Source organism: Haliotis asinina, chromosome 10, assembly GCF_037392515.1.
Source record: "Haliotis asinina isolate JCU_RB_2024 chromosome 10, JCU_Hal_asi_v2, whole genome shotgun sequence".
In the NCBI taxonomy this organism is placed as follows: domain Eukaryota; kingdom Metazoa; phylum Mollusca; class Gastropoda; order Lepetellida; family Haliotidae; genus Haliotis; species Haliotis asinina.
In genome coordinates, this window is record NC_090289.1 from 40,265,167 (window position 1) to 40,280,614 (window position 15,448).

General features: G+C 39.9%; 2 protein-coding genes across 7 annotated transcripts in view; one reads left to right on the forward strand and one right to left on the reverse strand.

Moving 5' to 3' along the window:
- Window positions 1-5,237, forward strand: part of LOC137297835 (electroneutral sodium bicarbonate exchanger 1-like) — a 45,371-nt gene extending 40,134 nt beyond the window's left edge. For 5 of the 6 annotated variants that reach the window (XM_067829792.1, XM_067829796.1, XM_067829797.1 and 2 more), the window contains 2 exons: window positions 453-640; window positions 3,670-5,237. In XM_067829792.1, coding sequence (XP_067685893.1) covers window positions 453-640; window positions 3,670-3,784 — 303 coding nt within the window. In that variant the 3' untranslated portion in view covers window positions 3,785-5,237. The remainder of the gene's footprint in view (window positions 1-452; window positions 641-3,669) is intronic. The other variant, XM_067829798.1, reaches the window with a different exon arrangement.
- A 3,827-nt stretch (window positions 5,238-9,064) lies between these two features.
- On the reverse strand, window positions 9,065-13,459 carry LOC137298692 (uncharacterized). The gene is made up of 2 exons (XM_067830973.1): window positions 12,980-13,459; window positions 9,065-9,827 (listed from the first exon to the last, which is right to left on the reverse strand). The coding sequence occupies exons 1-2, from the start codon at window positions 13,457-13,459 to the stop codon at window positions 9,081-9,083; spliced, it is 1,227 nt and encodes a 408-aa protein (XP_067687074.1). The 3' UTR covers window positions 9,065-9,080.
- Window positions 13,460-15,448: the final 1,989 nt, after the last annotated feature.

Sequence of the window (15,448 nt, forward strand, 5' to 3'; positions counted from 1 at the left end):
TTATCATTATCAGTAGTTCAGATACACTAAATGTGTATCTGAACTACTGATAATGATAATTTCGTGTTAAAATGTCATGAATACCAATTGTATGTATGGCATAGAAGTTCAGAATTTGTTACCGTACGAATACCAGATATTCATTACGAAAGGTGAAAACATTTTTCTGTAGGAATAAGAACATTCTGTCACTTAGTAAAATGTGAAAACAATAGCCAACCCATCTCTTCCACATTTGATGACCCTGAAAACGAAACCATTTATGCATCAAACTGTGTGTGGTTTTAATAGCATGTTGTGTGTATATGACCTGGATTTGTTAAATAGCCCTACCTGCTTTCTTGATTTCCCTGTGTGCTACTTAGACAGAACGAGTCGGTATTCGGCTTGTCACGTAGTATCATTAGTTGGGCACGAACGATATTGATTTTTTTCTCTTTGTGTTTGTTTAGGACCTGCTCCAGAACGACTATGACGACAAGATGATGGAGGTAAAGTACCACCAAACACACCTGGGAGACAAGTTCTCCCCTAAGACTAGGCGAGTCTCTACTGACACTGACAGGGTAAATATCTCAGAAGAGATGACAAAGACAGCGATCTGGCTGAAGATGAAACAGGATAGTGATGACCAGGGGAGGTAAATCAGATTGCACTCGGTGTCGGTTTGGTTTCAACCTCCTGCTTGTGCAACCTTGTGGATTGTCCTGCTTTCCCGACGGTGCCTTCACTATCCTGCATGCTTGTCTAGAGTAGATCTATACGTTCGTAGAATTAGATATATTTTTGTATTTTGTCTTGGTTTGGGTCCTATACTTGCCTGTATTCTGGTCTGCATCTTCATTACCTCAGCACTGGGGCAGCATAGTGATTCGCTTGTCACATCGAAGACACGGGTTCGATTTTCTACATGGGTACAATGTGTGAAGCCCATTTACGGAGTCATCATTAAATATGACCTTGTCCAGCTTTGCGCTACAACCTTTGTCTATCGAGTTACGATCAACTTATCATTAAGATGGCGCGATGTTGAACGGGATCCTGGGCCTAGATTTTCGAAGCTCTCTTGGCGCTGAGACAGTCGTAACTTTATGTATGACACTTACGGCTATCTTAGCGGTAGGGGATCTTCGAAAATCTAGGCTCAGGTTCGTATTTAAAACCTAAAGTTCCTTTGTAGTCTGTTCACAATGGAGCGTATCTTAACTGTTTTCAATTCAAACTCATAAAGCGTCGAGTTAGCCAGCGTTCGTTTGTTATGGTGAACCACAGGATTCGATTTTTCACATAGGTATGAAGTGTGTTGTCATTTAATGATGTTTGCCGCCGTAATATTGCTAGAATATTGCTAGAAAAGCGGCATGAAAGTAAAATGGTCACCCTGCCTCAAACACCAATCCCCAGCAAATTCTCTTCTCTGTACACGTAATGATTTACTAAATTAACCCGTGTAAGCCACAGGCTCCTCTTATAACACATTCCAGTGCTGTGAAATTTACTTAATTACAAAGTCGATTTTATTTTATTCAGGCTTGTGAAAAGGCCACTGCGTTTAGTTCGTAATAACAAGTTTGTAGTCGTCAGTCTTCAGACATGATTGTATATGTTTGGAGTTAAATAAACTGAGTTACCTCCCACATGCAAACACTTCCGTTTCCGCTTCGAGCCTCTGCCGTGTCCTCCGCTTTGAGCCAGCACCTGCAGCCTTTAGCATCCCATGTGCATGAACATGAGCAGATGTATGCAGATGTGAGTCACTTTGACTTTCCAATAGCTTTTATGCATGGCACGCTTTGATTTGGCTTTTCTCTTGAATGCATTTTTGCGTCATTTATTTTGTAATTGTTGATTGGAACATTTTGCAAGCATTTATTATAATTTAAGTATCATCCATATCATTATATGAGAAAATATTTTGACAGAAATAATCTCGCTATCTAGACGTTGTAGGGGACAGAGGGTAATATGTCGAACTAAACGTACTTTTCGAGACAACGTGGTATGCATAATTAAACATACTTTCCGAGATAATCGGAATGGCCATTCTTTTTTTCATCTGATAACCATACACAGATATGTCGGCACGTCTCAGATTATTACGTCTAACGGTAAATTGCATTATTCTAGCCGAAAAAATGGCTCCCTGAATATAAATCTTTTCTTCTTTTGATAAACTGACATAGACAGGCTTCGTCCTACATCGACTTTTCTATGTCGAAAAAATCCTGAAGTGGCAGTTTCCGGGAGTTTAGACGAAAAATCCATTTAATGGCACACATGAAACTACAACCTTTGTATCGTAACCACTTCATAGGCAATGATAAATCGATCTCTTTTTACTAGTCTACATGCATGTGCCCCAGCGTGTGAGTCCACTCACTAAACACCATATATTTGTTGATATCTATCAATCTGTTTCCCTAGTGACATTCTCCTTAGCTTTAATATGATGATCAAAATCTTGGAATGAAGATGTGTGTTGTATCTAAGCAGGGGCGGTGAGGTAGTCTAGTGATTGAAGTGTCGTCTCGTCACGCCGAAGACCCGGGCTTGATAACACACGTGGGCACAATGTGACAATCCCATTTCCGGTGTCCCAATAGCGATATTGCTTCAGTCTCTCTTTTACAGAAGTAACCATAGTTAAGATGTGTCGGTGTATCTCAAAACACACATAAATCCAAATTACATTTTTACGTGAACTGATGTAGATGTGGCCGAGGACACGTGTACTAAATATATATCCGGAGACATCGAGGTTGTTTATAGTTCCACATCCATGAGAGAAATACTTATACCCGTGAAACATTCGAAGATTAAACAGCGGCGTCGGACAGGTCGTGTTCGGTTCTGGTGATTCGTAGTATCGCGAAGACGTAAGTGACGTCATGGACACGGTGGTGAACGATGTGCACGAGACTGTATGCTGTTTCTTCCCTCCTTGCTCTTCACGGTGCACCTGCGTACCACGTGACGAGACAGAAAATAGATTCAAAATCTAAAACAATATCTAAAACTAATGTGATGATTTATTTTTTGCACAGTTCATGTTTTTATTTACAAATGTATCAATACAACCATTATAAGTCTGATAATTCTTCCTCAAGTTCAACAATGACACGAGGTTTGTTGCAGTCTATCACTGACTTGTTTAATCCGGACAATTTCCATGGGCAATAGGAAACTGCCCGGATGGAAAAGTCCTAGTGCAACAGATATCATATGGGCTGATAAATGGACGTCTTTGAAAGTTATTCATGATTTGTATTTTACAGTCAGAATTGCTCAGTTGACTCTGTTCTTCGCAGACATTTCTTATAGTTGTATAAATAGATTTGCCATTTGTTTGATAATGTTATAAGATTACTTACAATTGCTCTATTGTTGTAATGAAATATCGTGTTGAAAAGGGAATAGCTGGAATAGGTATCGACATAACAAACGAATAAAAACATCCAAATATTTTTCACGACACTGATGCTTATTGAAACAAGTCAGATTAGTCATTTTAGTTTAGTAATGTAATAATATATGTTAAAAGGGCGTCAGTGCAATTGAAGAAGATTATTTAAATACTACCTTAATGAACGCTCTTTGAGCCGTTGGTTAGTGCACAAGTTTTGAAATAATCATATGCATTTAGACTGATGTGTGTGACGTAACTTCCAGGTCAAAGCGCAAAAAGTCTGATAAGAATGGACGAAATGGACACTCCAGCCCCAGTAAAGCTAATTTCTATATGGGAGACGAAGAGGAGGCGAAAGAGAGAGAAAGCAAGATATGATCGCCCACCCCAACTTCTTCAAAGAAACCATTTAACCCTAAGAGGGCTTCAATAATCTTCCACTGCTCGCCTTCCATTGGTCACACTCTGTGGGGTTAATTCAATAACCCTGTGACTGGAAAGGCCGTTTGAGGCTGTAATATATTCTGAGGAATCATATTTAAGTGCACTTATGAACGAACTTTGTTGCTGATGTCAGTGATGAGAATAGTATGTAAAGGGCAGGAAAATAAACACTCTTCTCAGCCACTGCGTGTGGTTATAAACCTGACTGATCAGGGAGACACGTAAACATATGTCTTCATTACCGGTCGAGTTGAAAAATATCAGAATATTTTCGAAAAGATCTCATAGACTTCACGTTTTGGTCTATTGTTCACTACCTATCTATGCAAAATACGTAATAGATACGTATAGGTATCATGCCCTTACCCGTAATGTACATATCCGTCAATATACTCTGCTGATTGACAGCTGTCACCCTCCTCAGTGAATGTATATTTCAACAAACTGTTATATACCTTTATGCCTTTGACAACAATGCAAGAGACAGAATATATCTACTGTCCAATTTTATTGCTGAATTCGGTCAGCCCTTTGTATGTTACTGTAGTTGATTTCACGGTGTATAATCTATTGTATGATTCAGATTATATATTTAGAAAATGTCAAGGAGTGGATAAATGTTGTCACAAGTTCCAACACAGGTGTAGATATCAGAGTTGTTATTTGTAACACGAAGCTCCATTGGATCTTTTTTCTGGCCAATCAGGGACCTTTATTACATTTTGCTGAGGATTGGAAAACGTGGAACAAAATTGACAATCACAGCCAATACTTTCAGTGTGCATGATAAGATTTCATTATTTCGTTATAAGAAACATTAATGTCTAAATAAAACTCGTACAAACAACATACATACAACGATGACGTGTCCCTGCAGTGATGGCAGCAGTAAATAAATGTAAATAGGATATTTGCTGTTTATCTATATGCTAGTAGGAAACTGTGTGGATTTCAAATGTTAGTGGTATGGATTTCACCTCTGGTATGGCGATGTGAAGAGTTAACATGTCAGCGCAGGGATTTCACATAAGTATGAATACCAGGATTGAAGTGTGTACCCACATTTCAGCTGTACAGAGGTCACGTGCTATATACACAGAATTCATGTATCAGGTATGTCAATTTCATTTATCATCTGTTAGCTCCAGGTTTGGTTGGAACGTCATGTTTGATGGATTTCACATTCTGCTGTACGGATTTCACTGTACCATCACGGTACCACGCTGTACAGTGTCCGGATTTCACTTTACTGTGGCACTGTACGGTGACATGATCTGGATGTTAGATAAATATCAGATCACGAAATATATATTTACCAAAGATTACAATGTGTTACCCGGACTCTAAACGTTGTATATATTTTGGTTAATAAAGTCACGAAGAACTACTGCTTGCTTTAGTGTTTCCATTATCATAGAGTGGGGTAGCCTAGTGGTTAAAGTGACGAAGACTCGGGTTCGATTCCCCACATAGGTACAAATGTGTGAAGTTCATTTCTAGTGTCCGCCTTCCGCACGGCAAACCTAAACTCACTCATAACCAAAGAGTGACCATTAACCGGTCTTAATGAAATCATCGGGATACATTTATGTCCGTATGGTCAAATCTCAAACATATAGCAATGTTCAGGATGATGCGGCAGTGTCCAAAGTTTCCGATCCGATCCTTGTCAGAATTGGTCTTCCGCAAGCTTATCCTATCATAACAGGCGACTAAGGGGATCGGGTGGTCAGCCTCGTTGACTTGGTTGACACATGTTAGTGATGTATATGATGCTGTTGATGAATGGATTTTCTGGTTCAGACTCGATTATTTACATACCGAGTCCACACAGCCGGAATTTTACTGATTTAAACAACAAATAACCAAACAAATTGTTTTATCCTCTTGACGATAAGCAATGACGCTGCTGAGGATGAACTACCGACCTTCTGAGCAGACACTTGGTCCACCAGACAACGATGGTGGGTTGCATAATAGAATTGAGAATTGATAGGCTGGATAATCGAGGTCAGTTGTAAAATACATCGATTGATCTTGAAGACAGCTCGAGGGCGGAGGGATAGTCTGGTAGTTAAATTGTTCGCTCGTCACAATGAAGACCCAGGTTCGATTCCTAACATGGATACAATATGTGATGCTCATTTCTGGAACAATACAGCAAAAGGCATAAAACCACACCCACTGACCTAATCCTGAGAGCAGATACCGGATCGCTCCTAAGTAGAGTTTTATGCCGCACTCATCAATAGTCCAGCTATATGGCGGCGGTCTGTAAATAATAGAATCTGACCAGACAATCCAGTGATCAAGAGCATGAGCATGGATCTGCGTGGCTGGGAGCCGATGACATGTGTCAACCAAGTCGGCGAGCCTGACCACCCAATCCCGTTAGTCGCCTCTTACGACAAGCATAGTCACATTTTATGGCAAGCATGGGTTGCTGAAGACCTGTTCTACCCCGGACCTTGAACGGATCACTAAGTGTGTTTGTTTGTACTCCCCCAAGTGGCCGTGCTACATTAGTCCGTCAAAATCCTCTCAGTGATGGGTAATTCGTACCCTCGATGTGCATTACTGTAAATCCTGCGTAGAAGACGGGTATCTTGTAGCTCAAGCAGAGAACAAACATGAAAGAGGAGCGGGTGTTCAGGCTCTTCATCGGGGTGAATTCCACGAATGTGCTAATAGTTTGTCATGGTATCAATCACTTGTTTGCATTGCTGTGAATCATTTGAGGCCAAAATACATGCACCTGGTACACACTGCGTTAATGGCTGATGAGTCTGGTGGTTTTACTACAAGATTTTGCGACTTCTCGAAATGATCTCTGTGTACAGAATTCGCATGCATTTTCTTAAAGAACTGTAGTAAAGTGCTGGGGAAATGAAAGTGCACACCAATATAAATGTAGGAAATAAGAAATGGTTAATCCATAGGGGCTCGACTCTGATATATGTTTGTAGGTATGGCCTAAATATACAAGACATAGAAATGTGTGACACTAAAATGGCGATCCGTCTCGAATCGGTTCGTTTTCGGTCTGACAAACGCTTCTGTCGCTTTGATCATTGAAAAAAACTACACAATGTAAACTCCGTTGACCTCTGTAATGTTCCTTGCGTATCACTTATCTGCTGATTTTATTTCCATTTATAGCTTTCAATAGTTTTACCGTCCATTCTCGGACGAGGTCAGACCCCAATTTCTTGAAACAAACTTAAGTCTGAGTTTTGGCTTAAGTTCGAGTTTTTACTTAAATTTGAGAAAATTCATTTTGTGAGTATATTGCTTAAGGTGTTTGAGCATTTTCTTTTTCAAAATGCATTTGAGTTAAAAATACAGCAGTTTCAAATTGTCAAACTCAGTTATGCCTGGAAGTAAACAAATCTCAAGCTACAGACCCGCACCAAATAGTAGAGCGAGTCCCTGATGCCATGAATTTATGCTTTTCCATAACAAAAATAACTCTTAAATAAATTTTTCTGATTTTTGTTTCTGAGATTTCCTCTTTGCGCACCTTCAATGTAATTGTAAAATATGTTTTGTCTTGTTAAGTAAATTCATTTCTTTGTCGCGATAACACAAGTGTTCGCGTAAAACCATCAACCACTTTGGAATAGTGGAAGATAAGAGTGTTCCTTGTCATGTTAAAAGCTGCACAACACTTAAACGATATAAGTGTTAGTACACCGGGTGGACATTATGTCTCGCTCACGCTAATACAAAGTCGTATTTGTGGATTAAATTAGTGAATACAACAACGTTCTTTACTCCTACACATTGTCTTCAAGAAGCACTTTAGAAGCTGTTAGACGTTAGAAGTGCGACATCAAAACTTTGTGGAAAAACAAATTATTTTTGAAAACTATAATATGTTTCTTAACTGTAGGCTATTTTTCTTAAAGTTTCTTTTCCACACTCATAAGCACACGAATGCTGTACAAGGGCGCGCTGAGATAGCCTAGTGGTTAAAGCGTTCGCTAATCACGCTGAAGACCCGTGTTCGATTTCCCGCAGGGTATGTAACATGTGTGAACCCCGGTGTCCGCCGCCGTGATATTGCTGGTCTGTTGCTAACAGCGACGTAAATGCACGCTCCATTAACTTTCACCACTAGATACACATGACACACGTGAAGGAATTACTTTTTATAAGTTTTATAACAACAAATGCACTCTGGAATATATATATATTTTTATTTTCTCGAGAGACACTCGCTCTCCAAAGTCTGATGAAAGAAAACCAAACACACCCATGGAGTTGGAGTAGCATGCATGGAGATCAACTCTCAAAGGAGACACGTTGTAGATAGAGTTAAAGTACGTGTGTGGAGGCGGGAACTGGGAATGGTTTTCTGTTCCAGGCGGGACCGAAGAACGATTAATGCAAAAAATAAATGTATAATACTGGGAATGAGTGAGTAAGTTTAGTTTTACGCCGCACTCAGCAATATTTCACCTATATGACGGCGGCCTGTAAAGAATCGAATCTGGACCAGACAACCCAGTGATCAAAAGCATGAACATCGATCTGCGCAATTGGGAACCAACCGATGGCATGTGTTAACGAGGTCACCAAGCCTGGCAACCCAATCAGGTTTGTCGCATCTTGCGACAAGCATGCGTTACTGAAGATCAATATTCAAATGACAAACTCCAACGTGCATTGTTAGAATGATAGCAGTCACAATACTGATAATCCTATAGTCCCCATGAGCCATGAGGTGACTGTGTATGTATCACGTCAGGGAATTTCCACTGTAATCTTATGTAGACTCCTTTATCACACCCAGCTTTGTAAGAACATTCTGTTTATACATAAAAGATTGAAAGTAAACTGGCTTAAAAATATAACAATTTTCAATACAACCATATTACAGTACCACTTTGTTCCGAGAGAGTGAGTGAGTTTAGTTTTACGCCGCTTTTAGCAATATTTGAAAAAATATCACGGCGGGTGGCACCAGAAATGGACTTCAAACATTGTACTCATGTGGGGAATCGAACCCGGATCTTCGGCGTGGCGAAAACTGAACTTACTCACTCACTCACTCACTCGTGTAAGGACATGAAGAACAAAAGGAATGGTTGTCCAGTGATGTGGTTGTAAAACAGCTGCGATTTGCAATGTGCAAATGCAGTGTTTTGGTGACTGAGTTCAGTCTATAAACGTTTTAATTAAGTTTCTAATTTTGAAATCACTCAAGTCGCCAAGTGCGTATATACACTTACTGCTTACAAACTGGAAACGTTCCTGTCGTGTAGTCGGGAACAAAATTTGTATCATACTCAAGACTGATAGCACCGTTTTCAAAACCAGCACCTGTTGGTTTGCAGACGGCACAAGCACCACGACAGGATCCGAATATTACATTCCCGTTACTGGATCTTGTAACGGTTGCCCCGTTTGTCCATGTTAAGTAGTCCACAACCTTCACACCGGTTCCAGTTGTATCAATCCGGAATGAACCAGCCTCTGTTGCAACGCACGACGTAGAATCTCGGCAGTCTGCTCCCCGGCCAAAATATGAGAAAAGGCCGTTGGTTGCAGCAAACGCTTCGCCACCGTGAAGAAACGTGAAGTCCCACACGTTAAACTTCACTTTGCTGAACGTAGTATTCCCTGCACGTTTCCCTTTCCAGAATGGCGAACATTTGTCAATATCGGTATCTAGAAAATAGGAATAGTTCTCCCCGAACAATGTGATATAAGAGAAAGGACTGCCTGTCTCCATACCAGTACAATATACCTTCACATACTGATAGTTCACATTTCTTATACGCAGCCAATATTCCCCGTCACTGTAGTTGCTGTTGCAAGCCTTGAGGTCAGCGCATGTAACGATACGCTGACAGGTGAAAGCACTCCACGATCCATCCGCTTGGCACACTCGGTCTCCTAATGGTGCGAAGCCATATGAACAGTTGTACGGGACTGACGCATTGATGTTCCAGAAATCCGGGTTTTCACCAATCTGTGGAGTACAGAAATAAACTTTTTGTTATCACATTAACAAAGGTCTGACCTATCAGTTGTATGATGCTTTTTAGATGACAAATGAGGAAAACTTTAAAGATAACAATGAATAGACTTATCTAATTATAGCCTCTGTTACAACAGGAAGCAGGACGTTTAATCGTGCGTCCTCTTTGATTTTCGCCATAGCTGAGAGTCGTAGAGGCAGAGAAAAGTAGCAGCAGGGACCATATAACAGAATTCTTATATCGTCTATGGTAGTACTCAGTTCGTAGGCTGGGAGCAAGAGCGACGTAAGTGTGCTATGCTGCCTGCAAAAGTCATAGAAGAAGTTACTAGCATCACCCCTGAGATTTTGCTTCGTAAAGACAATAAGACAACGTGTGACAGTCTTGTTACACATGAACGACAGACGCACAAACGACGCACGAGTAGTGAAGAACGATCGGTGAAAGTGCGAAAAAACTTGATTTCGAAAATGACTTTGGGTTAAGACAGGATGAATTGCTTTTTCCAATATTGTTTTCTATCTTTTTTTAATTGAAGAAATCGCTTTCGTTGTGATGTTAGTTTCATTTTTCATTTTTAAAAACGCAAGATTAAGAGTCGTTCTGTGTTATAACATCTTTATTACAGATGTAATATCTTTATTAAAGAGCTCGAACTGATGTGTCAGTGGCGAAAACGGTGTTTATGAACAGTTATTTGACAAAGTGAATAGTGCCATTCAAAACTTAGCGCATCAGGTGAAGATTATGAGCAAGAATTATCTCTGGCGACTCTGCTATGATCTTTTGATCACGCCCTTTATCATGTCACAAGTCAGTTGTCTAAGTCAGCTTAATATACCATTTATGAAAATTGTATTAATGCTCGTATTTACAATAACCTATATCGGATCTGTGTTAACAATATTTGTCAAGGTTTGGTTTCGTCTTTGTTGTGTCATTATTATTTACATAAACTTATACCATATTTCATTCTCTTCCCACAGTGGTTACTTGTCATAGCTTCCTACGTAACCTCTGTTCTAATATCAGTAATCAGCGACCTTGTTTCAAAAGTGATCGTTCGCACGATCTCGGTAATTTCCGGATGCATCATGAACACTAGAACCTCTTCCAGATCGCGATACTCAAATGTTTCTTCTAGACAGGACTCAGTCATCTCATATTTGTTTCTCAGCATTGCTTGGACTTGTCAAGTTGAATCTAGGTCGATGGGACACGTGTTCTGATTGGAAAGAAAAAAGGGAGATAAATCTGCTGCCATTTTTTGCCGCTAGGGTATTTTATGAGAACCGCGAAATATGGCCGCATTAGAACAGAGGTTCGTAGGAAGATATGACAAATAACCTCTGTGGGAAGAGAATGACCATATTTGTGTACGGAATATTTGTGAAGCCTTCTTTTTTATCCACATTTGTCAACAAAAAATGACTTATATGTCATACCATAAATGAAATTGAAAGAAAACGTAAATATGAAGGGGACGACATCCATTTCAAGATAAAAATGTACATATCAGACTTATCTTAAACTTATGCTGAACCATATTTCTAAATATGTTCATCAGAGCACAGAATTTATAATTATACATTTACGATCAAGAATTAACGCCGCACACACTGCAGTATTCCAGCTAAATGACGGTGAGCTGTAAATAATCGAGCCTGAACCAGACAATCAAGTGATCAACAGCATGAGCTTCGATATACGCAACTGGGGTGCGATGACATGGATTGACCACGTCAACGAGCCGACCACCCAAGTACAAACAACCACAGATACACGCGCATGTACGTCGTCATGTGAGCGAAATATTCTTAAACCCCATTTCACCTCAACTTGACTCTTGCTCTCTCCTCAACTTGAATTGAATTGATTTGAAACCTATATTATCATTTTTATAAACAAAGCATATACCGGGCTCAGACAAATACACTCAATCACACACAGCTTACTTTTTTCTAAAAGAGGAAAGAGCTGTAGATATTTATAGTGACATTTTTGGTTTGTTGGTCATAGAGAAGCCTATACGATATCAAATATAATGTTTTAATATCATGTGTCATGTATAACAAGCGTCGCAAGTCCTGTATGTCACACAATTCTAATGTAACCATCTGTTCCGTTGTACTATTGGAGTACGACAAGGCGACAATAACATCTATTAATAGTCTATGTCTGTTGCACATCCATACATGTACATTGCATGCTCAAAACACTGACATATTACCCCTGGGGTTCCTTTCATGAGGCAACCTTAACTCCCATTCTTTAACATGGCACTAAGGTTACCTTAGTGACTTACGATCACCTTAGTGAAAGTAGGCCCTGCTTAACGAGTGCGGAACACTCTCTGTGGAGAATACGACCGGTCGATTTATTCTAGTTGTTTTGCTTTGTTCCAAGGGTGGTTTGTCTGGGAAACACGTTTTAAGGACCACACAGTGTAAATGGCTTCATTATCGATTTCCTTGGATTCTGTTTTCAAGTTTCATACATATCGCATGATGAAGACAAAGGACGGAGAGTATGGATCAAAACGTTTGGAAAAAATACTGTGGAGACAATTTTAAAGGTTTATTGTTTTTGTTCACGGTCTTTTAAGACTAATGCTGTCAGGGTTGTAAATAAATATGTTTGTCTTGGTGTACTGCTTACGAACACGGGTACTTGTGTACCCAAATTTCTATAGTAAGCGAGTGCGTTTGATTTTACACCACCTTTAGCAGTATTCCAGCAATATGATGGCAATAGACATGATACGAAATGGGTTTCAGACATTGTATCAATATGGGGAGTCGATCCGCGGCATTTAGAAGTTGTCATAGATGATCAAAACATTTTATGAATCTTTCTTTCATTTCCACGTAACGTTCCGGGGTTATTACAGATCCCTTCATGAGGTGTAATGATCCGGAAACGTTGTGTGGGAAAGACTTAAATCCATGAAATATCTTGGTCAGCTTAGTACTGACCTCGAAGTTCACCTTGAAAAGGATCCGTTAAGTTTTATATTTTTCATGTCATGTAATCTACCTTTCAACATATTGCTGACGTGTGAGCAGGGTTGTGTTCTTAAACGTTTTACTCAGGAAAACATATTTCCCTCGCCTTATTCGAAAACCGAAGCTATCAAACTTACCACTTCTCCTTTATGAACAGCTGGTGGCTCCCCACAGTAGACAGTCACACATTCTGACTGACTGCCGTTCAGCTCCCTACAGACTTCAGTTTTCGAGCAGTTGTGTGTAGCGCATCCTCCAAGACTCATTGGTGGCCACCCACTTATATCACTGAACACATAATCCATTAAATTTACCAAGTCGGTGGCTGAAGACTCCATTTTCGTTCTTTCGTTCAGGATGCAAAGGCCGGTAGTTAGGTCAAAGTTGAAGGATAAGCATCGCCCGTATATCTGACACTCCTTCACACATCTAAGAACACTTCCGGTTGTTGTATTCTGAAACTGTGAACCAAGGAGGTACGCATCTCGCTCAAGCTGCGAAAGTTTTTCCAGAGATGAACATAATTTTGTTTGTCTTGATGACACTAGTAATATATTCAGCAGCATGTTAAGGACCAGCGTGGATTTACCCGCTGAGTTCAGTTCAGTAGATTCCATCGTCCGTCCAGTTTCACCTTGAAGTACAGACAAGTATGACACTTATTTCACGTGAAGTGGTATCTCCTGCCTCTGATCTCTCGACAGTATGATCGTATTTCTTCTTTTATCTGAAAACGTTAGGCCAATTAGTGATGTATATGGGTAGATGTCAAATAGTATTTTTCAAAAAACGCATTTGTAATTGGTTGTCGTTTCATAAGGCAGTCGATCGTCCGTCCAGTTTCACCTTGAAGTACAGACAAGTATGACACTTATTTCACGTGGAGTGGTATCTCCTGCCTCTGATCTCTCGACAGTATGATCGTATTTCTTCTTTTATCTGAAAACGTTAGGCCAATTAGTGATGTATATGGGTAGATGTCAAATAGTATTCTTCAAAAAACGCATTTGTAATTGGTTGTCGTTTCATAAGGCAGTCGTTACACTTTGTAATCAAATAAGAAAGTGGCTTTGGCGACAATGTGCACTGCTACAAATATTTCCACAAACACACTTAACGACTCTAATTAATTCTTGGGTGTTTTTGTTTCTCTATTTTGACAACGAAATATTGTATAACAACAATTAGACTTGTATTTTTCACAAGCTTAAGCCGGAATATTCATTTTTTCGTGTCATTTGACTGGAACGCAGCCATGGTAAGTGTCCAAAAGTATATACCTCATTAGACAGGAGATAGTGAATGAAACGGACGTCAGAAGCAATCATATGTGGATGGGAAATATGACAATAGGAAACACAAGGTAGTATGAAACACACGTCAGTAGGAAACGTACGTAGACGGGAAACAGAAAGTACTGATCAAGTTAGTCGGGAACACCTGTCAATGGGAAACAGGTTAGTGGGAAGCCCGTCAGTATCACACAAATGTCCTTAGGGAACACAAAAAGAGGAAACACACCTATCAGTAGGAAACGCAGGTCCACGGAAAACACTGCGGTATAAATCTAGCTGGTTTAAAGCACATGTCAACACGAAAAGGGTTAGCAGGAAGCCCATGTCAACATGAAACATATGTAAGCAGCATATGTGATCCTACTCAGTAGGAAACACACATGACTATAGGAAACACGCAAATGAGTATAACACAAACCAGTTAGTTTGGATTTAACCGAAAGTTTTGAGTCCCACTACTTTCCCTACCTTTGTGATGTGGAGCTCCCACGGCGTGCCGTCAGTGTTTGGACACCTTCGCCGCTGTGTTGAGATGAATATTGTACAGCCCCTAAGTTTATGGTATACTAGCGCAGGTAGCGATTGCTTCAGTCCATTAATGCCGCCGCCCATGAATTAGAAATACAATACTCAGCAACCAGCTTAACCCACTTGCTAACTTCAAACAAATCATTATCGACATATGCAAGGACGACACACACGACGTTGAAACACACCTACACGATGAACACAATACACAACTACACACGTCAAGGACAAACCACTTACAGCGTTTTAATCATCACCGTACGTTCGAAGAAACAAGGGTGCAATTGTTTGCCTTGTTTCTATATTAATTTACTAACTTGGTAACTTTGGACAAATTCATTAGAGGTGTCAATGGCCATAAAAGGTTTATTTTGGGACGTTTCTTCATGGATGGATTAAACGGGCGTTAGGTCTTTAGAGCTTAGAAAGTTCTTAGTCCATCCACTTGTCAATATCCGGTCACGTTTCCGCGCAGGCCTTTTCTGTGTTAAAAGATTATAATGAATTATTGCACACATCGATCATCATTAGATAAGATTTTACAAAATGAACGTCCATGTTCCGATCTTGGCTTGTTTCGTTTTATCGTTTCTCGACGTTGTGTATGAAAACTACCTATATCAGTGAGAAAGAAAGACACTTACTGGAAAACAGGAGTCTTTGACAACTTTTGCTTGACAGTGGTATTAGAATTTATACCGAAAGGTCGCATCATATATAATATTACCCATCAAAAGTTTAGACTCACAAGTGTACATGTAGCCACTGACTTTAGTGAGCTGT

Coding starts and splice junctions, on each gene's coding strand:
- LOC137298692 (XM_067830973.1), bottom strand. CDS start 13,459: ATGGAATCTACTGAACTGAACTCAGCGGGTAAATCCACGCTGGTCCTT. Junction 9,828..12,979: donor CTGTTCATAAAGGAGAAGTG/GTAAGTTTGATA, acceptor TGTACTCCACAG/ATTGGTGAAAACCCGGATTT.